Raw genomic sequence first — 23,728 nt, 5'->3', positions numbered from 1 at the left:
TAACATGGGAAAAATAATTTATCATGCATGAGAAGGAAGAGAGTCACAGCAAATACTGGCGGTTGTCAATTAAAGTGAGTTGGTTTATTGCTGGAAACACTGACTGGCAAATGTTCAGATTCAGAAGCTGGGCAGTTAACTGTTCCATACTGCATTCTCCATGGCAATGCCTTCCTCAATCAAAGTCCATTGCCACCCAATCAGCACTCCCTTCTCTTGCAGTATAAATTGTTGTTCTCCCATTACTGTGAGTAATTGCTGCTGAAGGACATTGAAGTTTGAATTATAAATAATGACCTTTTAAAAAAGAAGATATGAAAATAACCCTTGCATTTCAAGATGATACGTTTTTTAAATGCCTGAGACAGTCAGTTTGAGATTTGAACACACCCACCTTTTACATTGGACTTACCATCAGTTTAGTGGGCAGGAGATGGGTCAAAGTATCTTGTGAACGGATTTGAGAGAGAGAGGTTCTGTTAATGCACTCATCTACCATAATGATTGTTCATTGCTTGCACCAACATTTAATTCTTTTCCGTCAGAATTTTGCAGAAAACACCATGAACGAACTCCTTGGCTGGTATGGCTATGATAAGGTAGAATTAAAAGAAGGGGAAGACATTGAGATCAAGAACTACCCTGTGGATGTTGAGGGCCGCCAACATGTTTCTGTGTTGAAAGGTAAAGAAAGCCTCTGTCTTGCATCATGTGTGCTCCTTTCATCTTGTGTTGCATGTGTTGGTTGACTATTGTTAAAAACTTCCCAGCGCGCTTCCCCTTTGGAGCACGGCAGTCTTTCTATAAAATTCACTTCTATTTTATTGTCTCTTGGAGCATAAGTGGTTGCATTGGACGCACAGAAGTTTATTTCACTTTAATTGCAGTTTTAGTTGAACACGAGACCTAGAATTTTTAAAGTGTTATTTTATTTATAAACTTAATCCTCGTTATAGTTGTGTCTTTTGTCTCCCAGTGTTGCTGATATTTAAGATCAAAAGTTAAGTAAACATTTCAGGGGATTTTGCTTTCCATATTTTAATGTCAGTTTCTTTCAGAATGTTCTCAGTGACAAAACAGCTGAGAATTTCTGAGAATTGCGAACGTGTTCACTTCTCACAGGGTTGCATGGAATGTTGGGTTGTAGTTACGCAGTGGGATATCAGTGAACGCTTGAAGTTCTAGTCTGCAAATACTCTCTGTGGCATTTTAGTAGAAATAATAGCCAGGTTACACTAAATGGGGTGATTCCTCCAACAGAATATCAGAGAGGAAATTTAGATATAAATGCTAAGTGTTTGGAAACCAGCATCTTGTAGCAGGGCTTCAATGCCCTCGAGAAATAATAAACAAGCTGCTTTGGAATAACTAAGGATCATTTGTTCCAATTTTCAGCATCTGTTCCAAATGTGGATCACCAACCCACGTTGTTTTACTTCTGGAAATATTTTAATTTGGATTTTAATCTTGTCCCTTTCGTTCAAATGATAACTCTGGTCTTCATTCAGTCCTAATTTTAGTTGTGTTGATGAAAACAAAATACATTTATTAAACAGGTATTTTTTCCCTCTCTTAGTTGGTGAACCAACACTGCAGAATATACAATCTTCTTTTGCTGATTTGATACATATTCAGAAAGCCGTGATGCAGACTTCTGCAAGAAAGTTAGCCAGTATTGAGAGATACAAGCAAAAAGTGCTCGAAAAAACCCAGCATTTGTTTTCAGTCAAATGACTCTTCTTCAGAGCTGGAACGGTATTGAGAGATGTCTTATGATATTTTGTTGTTTACCTTATGTGAAGGCCCATAGAAAACAACGTGAGTTTTATGAAACAAATGTCCTGCTATGAAGGGGGTCTCTTGATCAAATCATTACGTATGCCTTGCAATTGACTTTCAGCGTATTTAGAGGATATTAAGTTTTCGCCAGTTTGAAGTGGCACTTCATTTTAAAATCCAGTTTTGCTATTCCAGTTGGTATCAGGTAGATAGGGATCCAGATTTTCTCTGTGCCTGCCCTGCTGTACTTTGACCCTTGTGTATTTTGCTTGTAAGCAAAGAAGTGGATTGGATTAGATTTATTATCATGTGTACCAAGGTACAGTGAAAATTATTGTTCTGCGTACAGTCCAGACAGACCGCTTCATACATGAGTAAAAAACATCGGACATACGATAAATATACAATGTATATTGTAGACACACTCATTGGGTGAAGCATATGGAGTGAAGTGCTACTCAATAGAAAAGATGTGTGGAGAGCTCCGTTCAGTCCATAAGAGGATCATTCAGGAGTCTTCTAACAACGGGGATGAAGCTGTTTTTGAACCTGTTAATGCCTGTTCTCAGACTTTTGTATTTCCTGCCCGATGGAAGAGGCTGGAAGAGAGACTAATCCAGGTGTGAGGGGTCTTTGATTATGCTGCCTGCTTTCCCAAGACAGTGGTCCGTGTAGACAATGGATGGGAGGCGGTTTTGTGTGACGGACGGGCTGTGTTCACGACTTTCTGTAGTTTCTTACGGTCTTGGGCCGAGCAGTTGCCATACCAGGCTGTGATGCAGCCAGAAAGGAAGCTTTCTATGGTGCATCTATAAAAATTGGTAAGAGTCAATGTGGACATGCCAAATTTCCTTAGTTTCCTGAGGACATATAGGTGCTGTTGTGCTTTCTTGGGCGTAGTGTCAATGTGGGTGGACCAGGACAAATGGTTGGTAATGCATACACCTAGGAATCTGAAGCTGTCAACCATCTCCACCTTGACACCGTTGATGCAGACAGGGGTGTGTACGATACTTTGCTTCCTGAAGTCAATGACCAGCTCCTTAGTTTTGCTGAAGTTGAGGGATAGATTGTTGTCATTACACCACTCCACTAGGTTTCCTATCCCCCTCCTGTTCTCTGACTCATCGTTGTTCAAGACCCGACCCACTACGGTCGTGTCATCAGAAAACCTATAGATGGAGTTGGAACCGAATTTTGCCACACAGTTGTGTGTGTATAGGGAGTATAGTAGGGGGCTAAGTGTTCAGCCTTGAGCTCTATTGGATTGGACTGGATTTGTTTATTGTCCCATGTACCGAGGTACAGTGAAAAGTATTTTTCTGCGAGCAGCTCAAACAGATGAAGTACATGAAAAGAAAAGAAAATACATAATAGGGCAACACAAGGTACACAATGTAAATACAAAGACACCAGCACCAGGTGAAGCATACAGGAGTGTAGTTGTAATCAGGTTAGTCCATAAGAGGGTCATTTAGGAGTCTGGTAACAGCGGGGAAGAAGCTGTTTTTGAGTCTGTTCGTGTGTGTTCTCAGACTTTTCTTTCTCCTGCCCGATGGAAGAAGTTGGAAGAGTGAGTAAGCCGGGTGGGAGGGGTCTTTGATTATGCTGCCCTCTTTCCCCCGGCAGCGGGAGGTGTAGATGGAGTCAATGGATGGGAGACAGGTTTATGTTATAGACTGGGCTGTGTTCACAACTCTCTGAAGTTTCTTGCGGTCCTGGGCCGAGCAGTTGCCATACCAGGCTGTGATGCAGCCCGATAGGATGCTTTCTATGGTGCATCTGTAAAAGTTGGAAAGAGTCAGTGTGGACATGCCGAATTTCCTTAGTTTCCTGAGTAAGTAAAGGTGCTGTTGTGCTTTCTTGGTGGTAGCGTCAACGTGGGTGGACCAGGACAGATTGTTGGTGATGTGCACATCTAGGAATTTGAAGCTGTCAACCATCTCCACCTCGGCCCCGTTTATGCAGACAGGGGTGTGTTAAGTACTTCTAGATGGAGTTGGAACTAAATTTTGCCACATAGTCGTGTGTATATACGGAGTATAGTAGGGGGCTAAGTACGCAGTCTTGCTGGGCCCCAATATTGAGGACTATCGTGGAGGAGGTGTTGTTGTTTATTCTTACTGATTGTGGTCTGTGGGTAAGAAAGCCGAGGATCCCATTGCAGAGTGAGGAGCCAAGCCCTAGGTTCTGGAGCTTTGATATGAGCTTGGCTGGGATTATGGTGTTGAAGGTGGAGCTGTAGTCAATAAATAGGAGTCTGATGTAGGAGTCCTGGTTATCGAGATGCTCCAAGGATGTGTGTAGGGCCAGAGAGATGGCGTCTGCTGTGGACTAGTTGTGGCAGTATGTAAATTGCAGTGGATCTAGGCATCCTGGGGGTATGACGTTGATGTGCTTTATGACCAACCTCTCGAAGCACTTCATTAAAATTGATGTCAGGGTCACTGGACGGTAGTCATTGAGACACGTTGCCTAGTTCTTCTTTGGCACCAGTATGATGGTTGAGGAGGTGTTGTTTCTCCTTTTTGATTGCGGTCTGTGGGTCAGGAAGTCAAGTATCCAGTTGCAGAGGGAGGAGCCAAGTCCCAGGTTTTGGAGTTTTGATATGAGCTTGGCTGGGATTATGGGGTTGAAGGCGGACCCTGATGTAGGAGTCCTTGTTGTCGCGATGCTTCAGGGATGAGTGTAGGGCCAGGGAGATGGCGTCTGCCTTGACTAGTTGGCAGTATGCGAATTGCAGTGGATCAAGGAATTCTGGGAGTATGGGATTGATGTGTCTCATGACCAACCTCTCGAAGCACTTCATAATTAAAGATGTCAGGGCCACTAGACGGTAGTCATTGAGCCACGTTACCTGGTTCTTCTTGGTGGTCTTCTTGAAGCAGGTCCGCGATCATCTTCAACATCCAGTTGGTCCGCGCAGGATCTGAGTGCACGGCCAGGGACTCCATCAAGACCTGTTGCTCTCTGAGGGTTCACTTTCAAGAAGTTCCGATCTGACTTTGGAAGGCGTGATGGTAGGTATGGGTATGTCTGAGGTTGCTGGGGCAGTTGGCAACAGTTTGATGGTTTCCTGTTCTAAACGAGCATAGAATACATTGAGTTCATAGGGGAGGGGTGCGCTGCTGCTGGAGTTTCTACTCGGCATTGCTTTGTAGCCAGTTATTTTGTTTAAGCCTTGCCAGAACCGAAGAGAGTCCATGTCGTTAGTGATGGCTTTGTGGAGGTCATACCTAGATTTCTTGTGTAAATCAGGGTCACCTGTCTTGAACGCCTCAGAACTGGCCTTCAGGGGAGGTGTGTCTCACTAACTTGATAGAGTTTTTCGAAGAGGTCACAAAGATGATTGATGCAGGTAGGGCAGTGGATGTTGTCTATATGGACTTCAGTAAGGCCTTTGACAAGGTCCCTCATGGCAGACTGGTACAAAAGGTGAAGTTACACGGGAACAGGGTTGAGCTGGCAAGATGGATATAGAACTGGGTAGGTCATAGAAGGCAGAGAGTAGCAATGGAAGCGTGCTTTTCTGATTGGAGGGCTGTGACTAGTCGTGTTCCGCAGGATCAATGCTGGGACCTTTTCTGTTTGTAGTGTATATCAATGATTTGGAGGAAAATGTAACTGGTCTGATCAGTAAGTTTGCAGACAACACAAAGGTTGGTGGAATTGCGGATAGCGATGAGGACTGTCAGAGGATACAGCGGGATTTAGATCGTTTGGAGACTTGGGCGGAGAGATGGCAGATGGAGTTCAATCCGGACAAATGTGAGGTAATGCATTTTGGAAGGTCTAATGCAGGTAGGGAATATACAGTGAATGGTCGAACCCTCAAGAGTGTTGAAAGTCACAGAGATCTTGGTGCACAGGTCCATAGGTCACTGAAAGGGGCAACACAGGTGGAGAAAGTAGTCAAGAAGGCATACGGCATGCTTGCCTTTATTGGCTGAGGGGCATTGAGTATAACAATTGGCAAGTCATGTTGCAGCTGTATAGAACCTTAGTTAGGCCACACTAGGCGTATAGTGTTCAATTCTGTTCGCCACACTACCAGAAGAATGTGGAGGCTTTAGAGAGGGTGCAGAAGAGATTTACCAGGATGTTGCCTGGTATGGAGGGCATTAACTATGAGGAGAGGTTGAATAAACTTAGTTTGTTCTCACTGGAACGACGGAGGTTGAGGGGCGACCTGAAAGATGTCTACAAAATTATGAGGAGCATAGACAGAGGGGATGGTCAGAGACTTTTTCCCAGGGTAGAGGGGTCAATTACTAGGGGGCATAGGTTTAAGGTGCGAGGGGCAAGGTTTAGAGGAGATGTACAAGACAAGTTTTTTGCACAGAGGGTAGTGGGTGCCTGGAACTCACTGCCCGAGGAGGTGGTGGAAGCAGGGACGATAGTGACATTTAAGGGGCATCTTGACAAATACATGAATAGGATGGGAATAGAGGGATACGGACCCCGGAAGTGCAGAAGATTTTATTTTAGACAGGCAGCATGGTCGGCACAGGCTTGGAGGGCCGAAGGGCCTGTTCCTGTGCTGTACCTTTCTTTGTTCTTTGTTCAGATGGGAGTTAATCTCCAGATTAAACATGGTCTCCAGTTGGGGAACGTATGTACTACCTTCTTTAGCACTTAATCATAGACACACTTACTGATGAAGTGCTGTAGTGTTAACAGAAAAGACTAATGAACAGGTAGTAGATGTGTGTTTAAAAGACAATTTCTTAGAATCGTGGAATCATAAGATAGTTACAGCACTGAAGGAGGCCATTCAGCCCATTATGCCTGTACCACACACAGTCCCCTACCGAATGGACACAGGGAATTGCCCTGCTGCCACAGACACATGAAACCTGACCGCACGCACACCGGGACCCCCACCCCACAAACACAGGGAATGTAGCGAATGCCTGGGGTCTACTGTTGTAAACCTTGCCAATGAAATGTCATGTCAGGATGAAAATCTGATTGTGGGAAGACGACACAGTGGAGAAGCCGGCTAATGATATTGAAATGTATTTAAATGGGTTCCCGGATTGCATGGCTGCAACCCCATTACATCACGGTGGGGATGATCACACTGCAAGATTTTGCCGGCGTCAATTTTGTTTGTGGCAACTTGCGAGATTTCACGCTCCTCCCCCCATCATCGACATTTATGCCTGCGCCAAGCAGGGGTGGAAACCTCCCCACCCCCGCAGGGTCTCTCCATATTATTCAGACCAAAATGAATCACTTCACAATTCTCCACATTAAATTTCATCTGCCACTTGCCTGTCCATTCCACTAACCCGCCTGTGTCCAATCGGAATTTTACACCATAATCCTCAGTCAGGGCCCGGGTGAAGGGGGGTGCGGATTGCAACCTGCCGGAGATCAGGGCGATGGGGATGCAGATGGCACCCATTACTGGGGTCCAAATTCCAGGGGGAGAGGGACAAGCTCATCAGCCGTGTAGCCTATCTTTCAGGATGGTGGATGTCGAAAGGAATGAACCCAGTATATAGACAGTGCCATTTGACAGGCTACTTGGCTAATGATTCCTGTTGTTCTGAACAGCAGCAATGACTGGTTCAGTAGAACGCGCCTTGTCTTTCTCCCCATAACTAGACTTGCAGAGTTGTCAATCGTTGTCTTCTGTTTGGTGGTTGGATTGGACTTGGATCTGAGCCGTGTACTACAGAGTGTAGGAGTGGTTGGAGCCCAAGGCTAGTGCTTGGATTGCAGTGCCTCTGCATTATAATTTACCTCCCTGGCTTGCCTCACGTACACAGCACACCCACAAACAAACAACCGTTCCCCTTCAAAGGCCATTCCCCTCATTATAAAATCCTTGCAATCAACAATGCTTGGCCCCCTAGGGCCCTTTCCCTACTGCTTTAGCACTGAAGTCGGGAGGGGAAGGGCCCTGGGCAAAGAATTCAAAGAATCATAAAATTCTTACAGTGCAGAAGGAGGCCATTCGGCCCATCGAGCCTGCACTGACCCTCTGAAAGAGCACCATACCCATGCCCCCACCCTATCGCCATAACCCCACCAAACCCTTTGGACACTAAGGGGCAATTTAGTGCGGCCAATCTACCTAACCTGCACATCTTTGGACTGTGAGAGGAAACTGGAGCACCTGGAGGAAACCCATGCAGACACGAGGAGAATGTACAAACTCCATACAGTCACCAAAGGTCGGAATTGAACCCGTTTTGTTTTAGAGCTGTGAGACAGCAGTGCTAACCACCGTGCCGCCACGGGCAGCATGGTAGCTCAGTGGTTAGTACAGTTGCTTCACTGTTCCAGGGTCCCAGGTTCGATTCTGGCTTGGGTCACTGTCTGTGCGGAGTCTGTATGTTCTCCCCGTGTGTGCGTGGGTTTCCTCCAGGTGCTCCGGTTTCCTCCCACAGTCCAAAGATGTGCAGGTTAGGTGGATTGGCCATGATAAATTGCCCTTAGTGACCAAAAAAGGTTAAGTGGGGGATACTGGGGTACTGGGATAGGGTGGCGGCGTGGACTTAAATAGGGTGCTCTTCCTAAGGGCCAGTGCAGACTCAATGGGCCGAATGGCCTCCTTCTGCACTGTAAATTCTATGATTCTATAATTCTATGATTATCTGAACAGTAGAAAGGGGTTTTACAATGAGTTCTGCAACTAACCCCTACATTAACATAAAGTTAGTTTTTCATCGGCCTGATTTAATTATAACATAAAGCAACCAAGTTGAACAGTGGGTGCTCCACATTCACATTTATATCCTGGAATATGCAGTACCCTCCCTTTTCTAGTGAGAGGGATTGATTGAGATATATTTGAATTAGTACAGCTATACTTAAAAAATATTTTTTGCAAAACAAAATACAAATTGATTGCATTTGTCTGCTGAAATTAAAAATGAGAAAGTAAATGAGAACACGATGTGCAATCTGCAGTAAAAGGGCACATTAATTTCCAAGTCGAGCATTTCAATTATCAGCCACTTTAATGGGCTTTCACAGAGCTGCAGACTGGGGCTGGGGGCACGGGCAAATGTCCGGGTCCCTTCGGCTGACTAGCTCTTGGCAAATTGGGAAATGTGTACCAGTGGCCGCTGAAACCTTGAGTCAGGCACAACTCCCACTTTCTCCTTCTCCAATCACAGCCTCATATTTCCCCCAGGTCCCTCTCTCTGTCCACTCCCATTTGATTCTGTGCTTGAGAACATGTTTCAGCCGCCTTCACACTCTGTGTCGCGGAGAGCCTCATGTTCCTCATGTGGTAGGCATGGGGATAAGGGGTCCAGGAACAGGAGAAGCACCAGGGTCCATGATTTCTCCTGTTGGCCCTGTTCACCGGTTACAATATTTGCAAATTTCATATCATCTTCAAATTTTGGAATTGTACCCTGCACCGCAAGGTTTAAGTCACTAGTAAATATCAGAAAGAGCAGGGGTCTTTACACCAACTCCTGGGAACTTTCACTTTAAACCTTCCTCTAGTCTGAAAATCAATCATTAACCACTACTCTTTATTTCCTGTCACTTAACTAATTTTATATCCATATTGCTACTGTCCCTTCTCCATGACCTCCAACTTTGCTCTCAAGTCTGTTGTGCGGCACAGTATCAAATGTCTTTTGGAAGTCCATGTAAACCATATTAACAGCATCGCCCTCATCAAATGTCTGAGTTACCTCATCAAACAAAATCAAGCAATTTAGTCAAACATAATTTGCCCTTAACAAATCGTTAATTAACCCACATTTTCCCAAGAGACCATTGATTTTGTCCTGAATTATTGTTTCTATACTCTTTACCAAGATTAAATATGATTTCCACTTGCCAAGTAAGGATTGAGATATGAATTGAACGTACAATTTGATAGGTTGATCTGTGACAGTGGATAATGGCTTAATGGTCATTGCCTGTTCTTAAAAGAAAAATTATGTTTTATACAAGTATGACCTGGATCTTCCCATGGAGCAGCAATTATCGTCAGATAGCCACTCTGCTTGAACTTTTCTACACCTCAACACTGCTTCGTATTTCTTCCAAGACAGGCTGCTACAGAAATACACCATCCATCGTGGAGCTCTACTCACAGCATCATAGTGTCAGAAGGGAAGCGGAGACTACGCCATTAATTTTTAAAATTCACTAAAACTCACTTGGGCCATTTATTGCCCATCACTAGTTGCCCTTCAGAAGATGGTGGTGAGCTGCCTTCTTGAACCAGTGCAGTCTATGTGTTGTAGCGTAATGGTTGAATACAACTGAGTGGCTTGCTAGGCCATTTCCGAGGGCATTTAAGAGGGAACCACATCTGGTCTGGAGTCACGTGTAGGCAAGACCAGGTAAGGACAGCAGATTTCCTTCCCTAAAGGAGATTAGTGAACCAGATTGGTTTTTACGCCAATCATCAATTGTTTCATGGTCAATATTGGACTTTTAATTCCAGATATTTTATTGAGTTTAAATTCTACCACCTGCCATGGTGGGATTTGAACCTGGGTCTCTAGATCACTACCCTGGGTCTCTGGATTACTAGTTCAGTGACAATATCACAATGCCACCGCCTCACCCAAGCTAACATATGGTAAATTTAAATATCCAGTGCGAACGTTAGTGAATGGTTGAGTCGATGAGTAAGTGAACAGGTAGGTTGGTAGGTGGATGATGTAAGTAGGTAGGGTGTGTGAGGTAAGGGGCAGGTGGGAAGGGTGATAGTCAGATCAGGGGCTAGTCAGGTCGGGTTAGGTTGGGGGAGGGAAGAGGATGAGGGGCAGACAGGTCTAGTCACGGAAAGTAGTCGGGTTGGGGGTCAGTTCTGAAGTTAACCATATTTGCACAGCTCATCCCAGCTCTATTTAAGAAAGGGGCTTCAAAGCGCACTCACAGTAGGCTTTGTACAATGAACAGTGGGAGAGAGTACATCCACATCTGGAGTGAGACACAGTCAAAGTGAGTGCGAGTATCGGGAATTTAAAAAAGCGGGAATTCAGTGCAGAGTGGGAAGAGGTGTTTTTTTGATTTTTGTCCTTGCTTTTTAACTTTTAAAATCTTCAATGAGTGGTCTTAAGACCATAAGACCATAAGACATAGGAGTGGAAGTAAGGCCATTCGGCCCATCGAGTCCACTCCACCATTCAATCATGACTGATGGGCATTTCAACTCCACCTACCAGCATTCTCCCCGTAGCCCTTAATTCCTCGCGACATCAAGAATTTATCTATCTCTGCCTTGAAGCCATTTAGCGTCCCGGCCTCCACTGCACTCCGCGGCAATGAATTCCACAGGCCCACCACTCTCTGGCTGAAGAAATGTCTCCGCATTTCTGTTCTGAATTTACCCCCTCTAATTCTAAGGCTGTGCCCACGGGTCCTCGCCTCCTCGCCTAACGGAAACAGTTTCTTTGCGTCCACCCTTTCTAAGCCATGTATTATCTTGTAAGTTTCTATTAGATCTCCCCTTAACCTTCTAAACTCCAATGAATACAATCCCAGGATCCTCAGCCGTTCATCATATGTTAGACCCGCCATTCCAGGGATCATCCGTGTGAATCTCCGCTGGACACGCTCCAGTGCCAGTATGTCCTTCCTGAGATGTGGGGCCCAAAACTGGACACAGTACTCCAAATGGGGCCTAACCAGAGCCTTATAAAGGCTCAGTAGCACATCGCTGCTTTTATATTCCAACCCTCTTGAGATAAATGACAACATTGCATTCGCTTTCTTAATCACAGATTCAACCTGCATGTTTACCTTTAGGGAATCCTCGACTAGCACTCCCAGATCCCTTTGTATTTTGGCATTATGAATTTTCTCACCGTTTAGAAAGTAGTCTATGCTTGGATTCTTTTTTCCAAAGTGCAAGACCTCACATTTTCTCACGTTGAATTGTATCAGCCATTTCCTGCACCACTCTCCCAAACTGTCTAGATCCTTCTGCAGCCTCCCCACTTCCTCAGCACTACCTGCCTGACCACCTAACTTCGTATCATCGGCAAACTTCGCTAGAATGCCCCCAGTCCCTTCATCCAGATCATTAATATATATGGTGAACAGCTGTGGGCCCAACACTGAACCTTGTGGGACACCGCTGGTCACTGGCTGCCATTCCGAAAAAGAACCTTTTATCCCAACTCTCTGCCTTCTGTCAGACAGCCAATCCTCAACCCATGCCAGTAGCTCACCTCGAACACCATGGGCCCTCACCTTACTCAGCAGCCTCCTGTGTGGTACCTTATCAAAGGCCTTTTGGAAATCCAGATAGACCACATCCACTGGGTTTCCCTGGTCTAACCTACTTGTCACCTCCTCAAAGAATTCTAACAGGTTCGTCAGGCACGACCTCCCCTTACTAAATCCATGTTGACTTGTTCTAATCCCACCCTGCTCTTCCAAGAATTTAGAAATCTCATCCTTAATGATCGATTCTAGAATTTTACCAACAACCGAGGTTAGGCTAATTGGCCTATAATTTTCCATCTTTTGTCTTGATCCTTTCTTGAACAAGGGGGTTACAACAGCGATCTTCCAATCGTCCGGGACTTTCCCTGACTCCAGTGATTTTTGAAAGATCTCAACCAACGCTTCCGCTATTTCTTCAGCCACCTCTCTCAGAACTCTAGGGTGTAGCCCATCGGGGCCAGGAGATTTGTCAATTTTAAGACCTTTTAGCTTTTTTAGCACCATCTCTTTTGTAATGGCAACCATACTCAACTCAGCCCCCTGACCCTCTATAACTTTTGGGATATTACTCATGTCTTCCACTGTGAAGACAGACGCAAAGTACTTATTAAATTCTCCAGCCATTTCCTCGTCTCCCATCACTAGCCTTCCGGAATCAGTTTGAATTGGCCCAATGTCTACTTTGGCCTGTCGTTTGTTTCTTATGTATTGAAAGAAACTTTTACTATCATTTCTTATATTACTGGCTAGCCTGCCTTCATATTTGATCCTCTCCTTCCTTATTTGTCTCTTTGTTAACCTCTGTTTGTTTTTGTAGCCTTCCCAATCTTCTGATTTCCCAGTGCTTTTGGCCACTTTATAGGATCTCTCTTTTTCTTTGATACATTTCCTGACCTCCTTTGTCAGCCATGGCTGTCTAATCCCTCCCCGGATAATCTTTCTTTTCTTGGGGATGAACCTCTGTACAGTGTCCTCAATTATGCATACAAACTCCTGCCATTTTTGCTCTGCTGTCTTCCCCACTAGGGTCTGCTTCCAGTCGATTTTCACCAGTTCCTCTCTCATGCCCTCGTAATTACCTTTATTTAACTGTAACACCATTACATCCGATTTTGCCTTCTCTCTTTCAAACTGCAGACTGAACTCAACCATATTATGATCGCTGCTTCCTAAGTGTTCCCTTACTTTAAGATCTTTTATAAAGTCTGGTTCATTACATAGCACTAGGTCCAGAATAGCCTGCTCCCTTGTGGGCTCCATGACAAACTGTTCCAAAAAGCCATCTTGTAAGCATTCCATGAATTCCTTTTCTTTGGATCCACTGGCTATGTTATTTACCCAATCCACCTGCATATTGAAGTCCCCCATGATCACCGTGACCTTGCCTTTCTGACATGCCTTTTCTATTTCCCGGTACATGTTGCGCCCCTGGTCCTGACCACTGTTAGGAGGTCTGTACATAACTTCCATTATGGTTTTTTTGCCTTTGTGGTTCCTCAATTCTACCCACACAGACTCCACATCTTGCCCTGCTTCAGCAGTTGAGGCTACAAGAGAGAGAGCAATTGGTATGTAGTGGGTAAGGTCATTTAAGTCTTTAGTATTTTTATCATTTATAGTTGAAAATACTTTTGTGGTTTATATTCTGTGAGGTTATAATCGGTAATAACGGGGACCAGGAAAGAAGGACCCAAGAGAATTGGATGTAATTTGATGTCAAGCATCTTCCAGAGGTTTAATTTAAAGGGGTAAGACATGGCAGGAGAGCTGAAAGCCGTGGTTTACTCCTGTTGCTCCATATAGGAAGCCGGGAACATTTCCAGTGGCCAGGGTCAGCATGTGTGCAAGAGGTGTCTCCAGCTACAGCTCCTGGAGGTGGAGAGCGACAAAGTTGATTCTGAGACTCGGGCCCTGAATCTTAATACAGGAAACTACGATGGTATGAGGCGCAGGTTGGCTATAATCGATTGGGGAATGTCACTGAAAGGGATGACTGTGGATTGGCAATGGCAAACATTCAAGGAGCACATGGGGGAACTGCAACAATTGTTTAATCCTGTCTGGCACAAAAGTAAAACGGGAAAGGTGGCCAAACCATGGTGTACAAGGGCAATTAGCGATAGTATTTGATCCAAGGAAGAAGGATATAAATTGACCAAGAAAATCAACTGGGAGCAATTTAGAATTCAGCAAAGAAAGACCAAGGGATTGATTAAGATGGGGAAAATATTTTTTGATTTGATTTATTGTCACATGTACCGAAGTATAGTGAAAAGTATTTTTCTGCGGCTAAGGGAACGTACACAGTACGTAAAAGAAAGGCGTCCATTGAGCGTGCTCACAGAGAGTCGCCATGCTCCAGCGCCATCTTGGATCAGAGTGCGAGAGTAAGCTTGCACGGAACATAAAAACTGCCTGTAAAAGTTTCTCTGGTACGTGAAGAGAAAAATATTGGTGAGGACAAATGTCCCTTGCAGTCAAAAATAGGGGAATTTACAATGGGGGACAAAGAAATGGCTGACCAACTAAACACATACTTTGGTTCTGTCTTCATAAGTGAGGACACAAATAAGATGCCAGAAATGTTGGGGGCATGCAGGGTTTTGTGAGAGTGAGGAACTGAATGAGATCAATATTAGTGGAGAAATGGTGTTGTGGAAATTGATGGGTTTGTAGGCTAATAAATCCCCAGGGCCCCTGGGCGGCACGTTAGCACAGTAGTCAGCACTGTTTCTTCACAGCGCAGGGTCACTGCCTGTGTGGGGTCTGTATGTTCTCCCCGTGTCTGCGTGGGTTTCCTCCAGGTGCTCCAGTTTCCTCTCACAAGTCCCGAAAGACGTGCTGTTAGGTAATTTGGACATTCTGAATTCTCTCTCTGTGTACCCAAACAGGCGCCGGAATATGCGACTGGGGACTTTTCACAGTAACTTCATTGCAGTGTTAATATAAGCCTACTTGTGACAATAATGATTATTATTATAATCTACATCCCAGAGTACTTGAGGAAGTGGGTCTAGAAATAGTGGATGCATTGATGGACATCTTCCAGGATCCTATACACTCTGGAACAATCCCTCCAGATTGGAAAGTAGCTAACATAACTCCACTATTTGAAAAGGGAGGTGGAGAGAAGATTTTATAGCAGAGCAGTTAGAAACCAGTGGCAGGATCAGACAGAGTCAGCATGGATTTATGAAGGGGAAATCATGCTTTACAAATCTACTGGAATTCTGCGAGGATGTAACTAGTAGAGTTGATGAGGGGGAGCCAGAGGATGTGGTCTATTTGGTCTTTCAGAAGGCTTTTGACAAACTCCCACATAAAAGATTAGCGTGCAACATTAAAGCGCATGGTATTTGGGTTAGTGTATTGAGATGGATGGAAAACTGGTTGACAGAGAGGAAACAAAGAATAGTAATTAACGGGTCTTTGTCAAATTGGCAGGCAGTGACGATTGGGGTACCGCAGGGATCGGTGTTGGGACCCCAGCTATTCAAAACATATAATAATGATTTAGATGAGGGAACAAAATGTAATATCTCCAAATTTGCAGTTGAGGGAGATTGAGCTTGAGGAGGATGAAGAGATCCTTCAGTGTCAGATTTGGACAAGTTGCGTGAGTGGACAAATGAATGGCAGATGCAGTATAATTTGTATAAATATGAGATCCATTTTGGTAGCAAAAATGGGAAGGCAGCCTATTATCTGAATAGCATAAATTAAGAGAGGGGAATGTGTAACGAGACCTGGGTGTCTTCATATACCAGTTGTCCCAGGTGCTCCCAGGCAGTAAAAAACGCAAATGGTATGTTGGCCTTCATAATGAGAAGATTCGAGATAGGAGCAGAGATGTCTTGTTGCAATTATACAGGGCCTTGGTGAGGTCACACCTGGAGTATTGTGTGCAGTTTTGGTCTCCTTATCTGAGGAAGGATGTTCTTCCTATAGAGGGAGTGCAGCGAAGATTTACCAGACTGATTCCTCGGATGGCTGGACTGAAGTAGGAGGAGAGATTGAGTAGGTTAGGATTGCACTCATTGGAGTTCAGAAGGATGAGGGGTGATCTCATAGAAACCTAGACAGCGTAGATTCAGGAAGGATGCTCTTGATGGTGGGGGTGTCCAGAACCAGGGGTCACAGTTTGAGGATACAGATAGACCATTTAGGGCAGCGATGAGGATACATTTCTTCACCCAGAGTGGTGAGCCTGTGGAATTCATTGCCAGAGGAAGTGGTTGAGGCCAAAACAATGTGTGTTTTCAAGAAGCAGTTAGATATAGCACTTGGAAAAGCCAAGAAGCAGAGCAGCCACCACGGGCGGTGATTGTGAGACTCCAGAAGTTTGTGGAGACGGAGAAGAACCTGTGGTGGGCCAGGGAGAAGCAGAATTGCGAATGGGAGGGGAACTGGGTCTGAATTTACCTAGATATTGGCGCAGAGCTGGCGAAGAGGTGTAGTGGATTCAACAAGGCCAAGGCAGTGCTTTACTGAAGCCAGATTTGGTTTGGGGTATTGTACCCGGCGAATCTGTGGGTACTTTTGATGGTCGTGAGTATTATTTTGAAATGTCAGAAGAGTCCAATGATGTCATAAGAGACCATAAATTGGAGGAGAACTGAATGTTGATGGGAGATGGAGGAGCTGGAACTGTAGAGGTTGGAAGATGCGGGTAGTTTGGGGGGCAGGAGAGTGGTTTTCTTTTGGGTGGGGTGATTTTGTTGTTGTTTGTTAAGAGGCTATAAGTTTGCAAGGGGGCAGCTGCCCCCCCCCCCCCCCCCCCCCCCCCCCCCCCCCCCCCCCCCACCCCCTGCAAAAATCCTCTGTGATGTTTATATTTTTTGGAGGGCGTGAGCTGTGGTTTTGGATTGTCTTTGATTGTGAGGGTGGAGTCTACAGGGAGCCATTTGCACAGACCAAGTAGGGAAGGTGGGGGAGGGGTGGAGAGGTAGGTAGGAGGGGCCTTCGGGCAGGAGCTGCCATGCTGACCAGTAACGTTGGTGAACAGAAGTGAGGTGGGGGAGGTGGCCACGGGGGATGGCCAGGGAGAGGGGGTGGGGGAGGCGGGACGCGACATGGCAGAGTTGGAGATTGAACGGGGTCATGGGCGGAGAAGGGGATCATCTTGGATGGGTCCGGTTCAGGGCAAAATTAAAGGAGGTAGAATCGGAGGCGGATGATGGTGGACGGTAGAGGGGAATGGGGGTGTAAGCTTCCAGTAAGGTTCAATACATGGAACATATGGAGGCTGGATGGGCCGGTGAAGAGGTCTCAGGTCTTTGCGCACCTGAGGAGTTTGAATGTAGAGGTGGTCTTTCTGCAGGAGACACACCTCCGAGTGAAGGATCAGGTCAGGTTGAGGAAGGGATGGGTGGGTCCGGTATTCCACTCGGGGTTCGAATCAAAGTCGTGGGGGGGGGGTGGCCACCTTGTTGAGCAAAGTGATGCGGGTATGTAAGGGCACAGGAAGTGCTGTACCCGGGTAGGAGGTATGTGATAGTGAGTGGGGTGCTGGAAGGGCGCCAGTGATGCTAGTGAATGTATATGCGCTGATTTGGGAATACGTGGGGTTTGTGAAGGGGTTTCTGAGAATGTTTCCGGACTTCGATAAGCATCAGATGATTATGGGGGGGGGGAGGGATTTTAATTGTGTGCTGGAACTGAGGGTGGACAGGTCAAGCCCTACGCCAATGGAAAGGTTGAGGATGGAAAAGGAGTTGGGAGGGTTTATGGAATGCATGGGAATGGTGGACCCGTGGAGGTGGACAGGATGTATTCGAGATCTCCCACCAAGGATGGGTTGGTGGAGAGAAAAGGTTACAGGTGCAGTTTGACAGGCTGACAACGGGAAAGGCAGGGGGGCAGCTACGGAGAGTGAGCGAGCTGCAGTATGAATATGGAGAGAAGGCGAGCCGTATGCTGGCCCACCAGCTACGAAGGCAGGCTGTGTCTAGGGAAATTTTGAGGGTGCGGACAGGGAAGGGGGAGATGGTGTCGGAGCCGGGGAAGATTAATGAAGCATTTCGGGAGTATTAAGAGAAGCTGCACAGGGCTGAGCCAGGTGGTGAGGAAGGAGATATGCGACAATTCTTGGACAAGCTGGAGTTTCCAAGGCTGGATGAAGAGAGGAGGCAGGCATTGACGGAGCCGTTCAGGCTGAGGGAGATGATAGATAGCAGGAGTTCTTGACGGAGTTGGCACCGCATTTGCGAGGGATGTTTAGCGAGGCATTGGAGAAGGGGGAGCTACCAAAGACATTGATACAGGCGTCAATTACGCTAATCCCGAAGAGGGGGAAGGACCTGTTGGAGTGTGGGTCATATAGGCTCATTTCACTGCTAAATACAGATGTGAAATTATTGGCCAAGTTAGTGACGGGGATGATGGAGGGGTGTGTTCCAGGATTGGTCTCAGAGGACCAAACAGGCTTCGTAAAGAGCAGGCAACTCTCCAGTAACTTCAGGAAGCTGGTAAATGTGATTATGACCCGCCAGAGGCCGGATACTGGAGGTAGTGGTCTCTATGGATGCAGAGAAGGCCTTTGATTGGGTGAAGTCGAGGTACCTGTTTGGTATCCTGGAGGGTTCGGGTTTGGCCTGAAGTTTGTGGTGTGGGTGCATCTGATTTATGTGGCCCCAGTGGTGAGTGAACGGACAAATGAGATGAGTTCCCGTAGTTTTGGGTTGCACAGGGAAATAGGCAGGGGTGTCTGCTGTTGCTGCTGTTGTCCACACTGGCGATAGAGCTCTTGACGATGGCCCTTAGAGGGTCAGTGGAGTGGCAGGGGATTGTGAGGGGGAATAGGGATCACCAGGTGTCACTGTTTGTGTCGGACTCGCTGGAAGTATGGGGAGAATTATGGATATACTGGAGAGGTCCGGGGTCTTCTCAAGATTAAGTGGAATGTCGGAAAGAGTGAGGTGTTTCTGGTGATTCCGGGTCGTGGGGCCAATCTGAGTATATTGCCATTTAGGGTAGCCAGGGACAGGTCCAGGTGATGGGGGAGTGGGTGGCGATGCACAAGTGGAATCTGACGATCTTGGTGAAGGAGGGTGGGGGGATTTTAGGAGATGGGATACGCTGCATCTGACACTAATGGGGAGGGTCCAGGTGGTTAAGATGAACGTGATGCTGAGGTTCCTGTTCATATTCTAGACCCTCCTGATTTTTATCCCTCAGGCCTTTTTCTGGAAATTGGACACAGCGATCTCGGAATTCATATGGGCGGCGGAGGTGCCAAGGGTAAAGAGGGCACTGTTACAGAAGCAGAGGCAGAAAGGGGGAGGGGGTTGGCGCTACCAAGCCTGCTGCATTATTACTGAGTGGCAAATGTGGAGAAGGCGAGAGGGCGGTGGGAAGGAGAGTGGTTAGAGTGGGTTAAGATGGAGGAGGAGTCCTGTGGAGAATCCAGCCTGGGGGCCATGGTGACGGCGTCGCTTCCGCTGGAGCCGTGGAGGTACATGGTAATCCCGGTGGTGCAGTTCACAATCAGGGTGTAGAACCAGTTGAGAAAGACTTTAGGATGATGGGGATGTCAGTCATAAAACCAGTATGTGGAAACCACAGGTTTAATACGGGGGAGACTTTGGCATGTAAAGGAAGTTTTGGGGGGGGGGGGCTGGTGAGGGAGAGGCATTTGTACTTGTAAGAGAAGTTTGCCGGTCAGGAAGCGCTGCAGGAGAGAGTGGAGCTGCCAAAGGGAAGTGAATTCTGGTATATGCAAGTGAGAGACTTTGCGCGGAAGGAATGGAGAAGCTTTCCCGAGCTGCCAGAGTATACCTTACTGGAGCGGTTGCTGCTCCCAGATATGGTGGAGGAGGGCAGGATTGATGATATAGATGGTTGGCTGGCGCAACAAGGTGGTAAGGATCAAGAATAAATGGGAGGAGCTGGGGGGGGGGGGGGGAGAGGATAGGATGAGGATTGTTGGGTGAGGCGATGCATAGGGTAATTTCCACAAGGTCAGCACATCAGGACTCCCGTGGGGTCCCAATGTGCATCTTGGGTCGCATATCTGATCCCCCATGTTCAGAGAGTGGAAGATCTGAGCCACTATTTCAGAAACCTGTTGGTGGATTGGAACTGTTGGTAAAGAACCAGCATGCTGTGTGGTTCCATCTGCTCAGGACATGTTTTTTACTATTCCAAATGTCGCTGTTGTTAATTATTACAGACAATGCGTAGCTAATTTGCAGCCACTATATTCTAACACATTCAATTTGTGGTTTTGCTACATCTCCCAAGATTATTTGGGGGATTAACATATTGATCTCTGTTTCACGAGTAAGGTTTAATTTGGAAAATGTTGTCATTGTGTTGGGAACAGGAAACCATTTTGACAAGAATAGAGGATGCCCAAAAAAGTCAGCAGGTCTGTCAGCATCAATTAGGAGAGAAACAGAGTTAATAGGCACGATCTAACCTCAATTAAATATCTGTTCTGGGTGGGATCAGCGGGGTCGTTCCCACTGCTTAGTGCCGGGAATGATCCCACAATCTAATGGCGCACTGTCTTGTTTTCGAGCCCCAGCGGTGAATGCCCCCTGAGGTCGCAGTTCAGCGGCATTGTCTGCACAAAGGAGCTCCGATGAGCAGAGTTCAAATGGTGCCCCGATCTCTCAACTCACGAACCCCCCCCAAACCTCACAACTCACCTGACCCCCGCACCCTGCCACATACCTGCAGGGCACCCCCGGCCCAATCCCTGACACAGACGCAATGCCAGCTTAGCACCTTGGCACTGCCAGCCAGGCATCCTGGTACTGCCCCTGCCTGGGTGGTACCAGCAGTGCCAGGACCCTCCCATAGTGAGTTGGGGGTGGGGGGAGATCGGCAATTGTTTCGGGGGCCTCGGTGATGGCGTCCCGTCTGTCACTACACTGGGGTGTTCCGGCAAGCAGAGCTCTCCACCGTACAACACGGGGCTATGTGCGGCCTTGGTCGCGCATTCCTCTTTCAGGCCCCTTCTACCATGCAAGACGCTTTGAATAGTCATGTGTTTTTCCGCACTGCGAGCGCCGGGAAACATGCGGCTAAATGCGCTTGCTTGGGGACTTTGTCCCTTTTGGGAGAATCATAGAACATAGAACAGTACAGCACAGAACAGGCCCTTCGGCCCTCGATGTTGTGCCGAGCCATGATCACCCTACTCAAACCCACGTATCCACCCTATACCCGTAACCCAACAACCCCCCACCCCTTAACCTTACTTTTTAGGACACTACGGGCAATTTAGCATGGCCAATCCACCTAACCCGCACATCTTTGGACTGTGGGAGGAAACCGGAGCACCCGGAGGAAACCCACGCAGACATGGGGAGGATGTGCAGACTCCACACAGACAATCGCGCCCAACATGTTGGAAAAAGCACACTCCTGTTTTGCCATTACAAATCCAATAAGGTGCCAAGCTGGATGATGCATCTTTCAGTTTTGTTTGATTTAATACATCAGTTCAGGTACTCCGCAGTTAATAATGTTCCACTAATAAGGTTTGAAAGAAATGCAGTGAAGTCAAGAATCTTGCTGTTCAGCTCTTTGGTTTATAAGCAGAGTCTCTGTACTCTTTTGTTCATAACAATTTGTACTTCATCTTGCGTGATAGGCACAAGATCATGGACGGAATTATACATGAAATGATGAATCTATCTTGCTTCTGCCATCATAAAGATGTCAAACTCTTAAAAACTCAAAGAAATTGATGTGCAGCATGAAAATAAATAAGTAGTCATGACTGCCCTTTGAGTGCCCTCGGCAGTTCTTAATTTGCTATGGTTAATAATATTTGCACATTTAGGGTGTCACTCAGATCAGGTTATTAGTGGAAATTATTATTAGGCCCGTGCGGCACGTTAGCACAGTGGTTAGCACTGTTGCTTCACAGCGCCAGTGTCCCAGGTTTGATTCCCGGCTTGGGTCACTGTCTGTACGGAGACTACACGTACTCCCCGTGTCTGCGTGGGTTTCCTCCGGGTGCTCCGGTTTCCACCCACAAGTCCCAAGAGAAGTGCTTATTAGGTGGATTGGACATTCTGAATTCTCCCTGTGTACCCGAACAGGCGCCGGAATGTGGCAACTGGGGAATTTTCACAGTAACTTCATTTGAGCATTAATATAAGCCTACTTGTGACAATAAAGATTATTAAAAAAAACAATACTGCTCCTCCTGGCCCTGCAAAGAAAAATTTTAGACTGACCCGATGGTCCGTCCTTTCTACTGCTGAGGCTTCCTCTGCTCAGACCCAGTTAGAATTACATTAATATAATGTTATGAGGCTTCTGCTTCAGGTACATGTCTTATCAGCCTGCGTTGCGCACAGCATCTAAGCAACTAAGTGACCTTCTTGTTTTCAACTGCCTACCTGTTCAGTGTACAGGTCGAATTAAAAATGATCTACTGTGACCTTAAATGCATGGACCATCTCCAAGACTACTTGTGCACAACATCAGAGGAGGTTGGCAATGTTTAAAGCTGATTCACTTTCAGAATAACTATAAATATTTAACATTTACACCCAAACAGTTCTTCAGATAGTCTAAAAACAAAATAAAACTATTAAAAAGAAAACCTGCACCCACAGAGGGAGATCTGATAAAACAAAGAAGGCAAGAATAAAAGCTCTAATTGTGAATTTCGTGCAACTTCTATAAGATTGAGATTTTAAACCAATTGTTCAACCTTTGCATCTGATTTTGTTTGATGCAGCCAATGTCTCAATCACCTGGCTTGGGTAACAGAATTGATGTGCTGCAGTATCATCTGATTTTAGCAATGAGAAAAGATGTTTCTGAAATTGTGCATCGCAACAGCTGTGCGATTACTCGCAGCAGGCACATGCTCAGATCAATGCTGTGACATTGAGTGGCTTAGGAACAGAAGGATATGCCACAGTGCGATTCTGCAGCTGGTAACCTGTCTAACAATTGAGCTGTGAGTGAGCAACGGATCCTTTGCTGCTATTTGAGACTCGAATGCAGTTGCAGCTTTATTGAGAAGGATCTCAGTGGGACCACTACAATACGCAAGACGATTTCCTCCTGATGATCTCTTTGGAGTTAAAGCCTCTGTGCAATGACTTGAGGTGCATGTTTCGTCTGCCTTTGTTTCATTTCCATCGCACAATTATTTTTGCAGAACAGGAATAAAAAAAACACATTTTCCCGTGCAATGATGACGAGCTCAGATGATGTCGTATGCATGACTTTCGAGACCCCAAATGTTGGCGGACCGTCCAAGTAGTGCCTTCTCTCTCATGCAACGGCCACTGTTAGACTGTGAAAATGAATGGTGGGCTGGATGGGAACTGGTTTATTGTGCCGCAAATTGACAGTCGAAATTGAATCCAGCTCCTCAGGAGCAAAAAGGTTTCCTGAGATCTGAAAAGGCACTCTACCACACTGACTGCCTTCAGCATGTGAAAACCCCCTGAGGTGGTCAGGATATAAGCAAAATGAGAATTGCCTTCAGCATATGAAAAGCCCTGAGGTGGTCAGGATATAAGCAAAATGAGAATGTCAAGAGGCAAACTAAATTAGTGGCTTGTCTCAGGGAGTGAAATTGGAGGAAATGAGTTTGGGGAGTCAGTGGACAGGGCCTCCTACTGTGGTTGACAGACATTGAACTGGGCTGGAAAGCGAACAGCTGACAAAGACTGTTGCCAAGGTTGCTGCTATCCAGCTTGTTTAGTCAGGCGTGCCTGCATGAATGAGTTGGCAGGACTTCCGCTACATGGTCCAAGTCAGCTGACATCTATTTAAATGTATTGAGAATTTTCTCCAAGAACTAAGAATA

At 46.2% G+C, this 23,728-nt stretch overlaps 1 protein-coding gene across 8 annotated transcripts in view; it reads left to right on the top strand.

The window, feature by feature from the left end:
- sobpa (sine oculis binding protein homolog (Drosophila) a) overlaps nucleotides 1-23,728 on the top strand; it is a 383,474-nt gene that overhangs the window by 106,163 nt on the left and 253,583 nt on the right. For 7 of the 8 annotated variants that reach the window (XM_038799230.1, XM_038799229.1, XM_038799227.1 and 4 more), the window contains exon 2: nucleotides 546-684. The exons of the other annotated variant lie outside the window; for it this stretch is intronic. In XM_038799230.1, the coding sequence (XP_038655158.1) occupies nucleotides 546-684 (139 nt within the window). The remainder of the gene's footprint in view (nucleotides 1-545; nucleotides 685-23,728) is intronic. 8 annotated transcript variants of the gene reach the window in all.

The sequence above is a fragment of the Scyliorhinus canicula genome, chromosome 6 (assembly GCF_902713615.1).
Source record: "Scyliorhinus canicula chromosome 6, sScyCan1.1, whole genome shotgun sequence".
Lineage (NCBI taxonomy): Eukaryota > Metazoa > Chordata > Chondrichthyes > Carcharhiniformes > Scyliorhinidae > Scyliorhinus > Scyliorhinus canicula.
The sequence above is the reverse complement of the archived record's forward strand: the minus strand, read 5'-3'. Positions and strand labels throughout refer to the sequence as shown.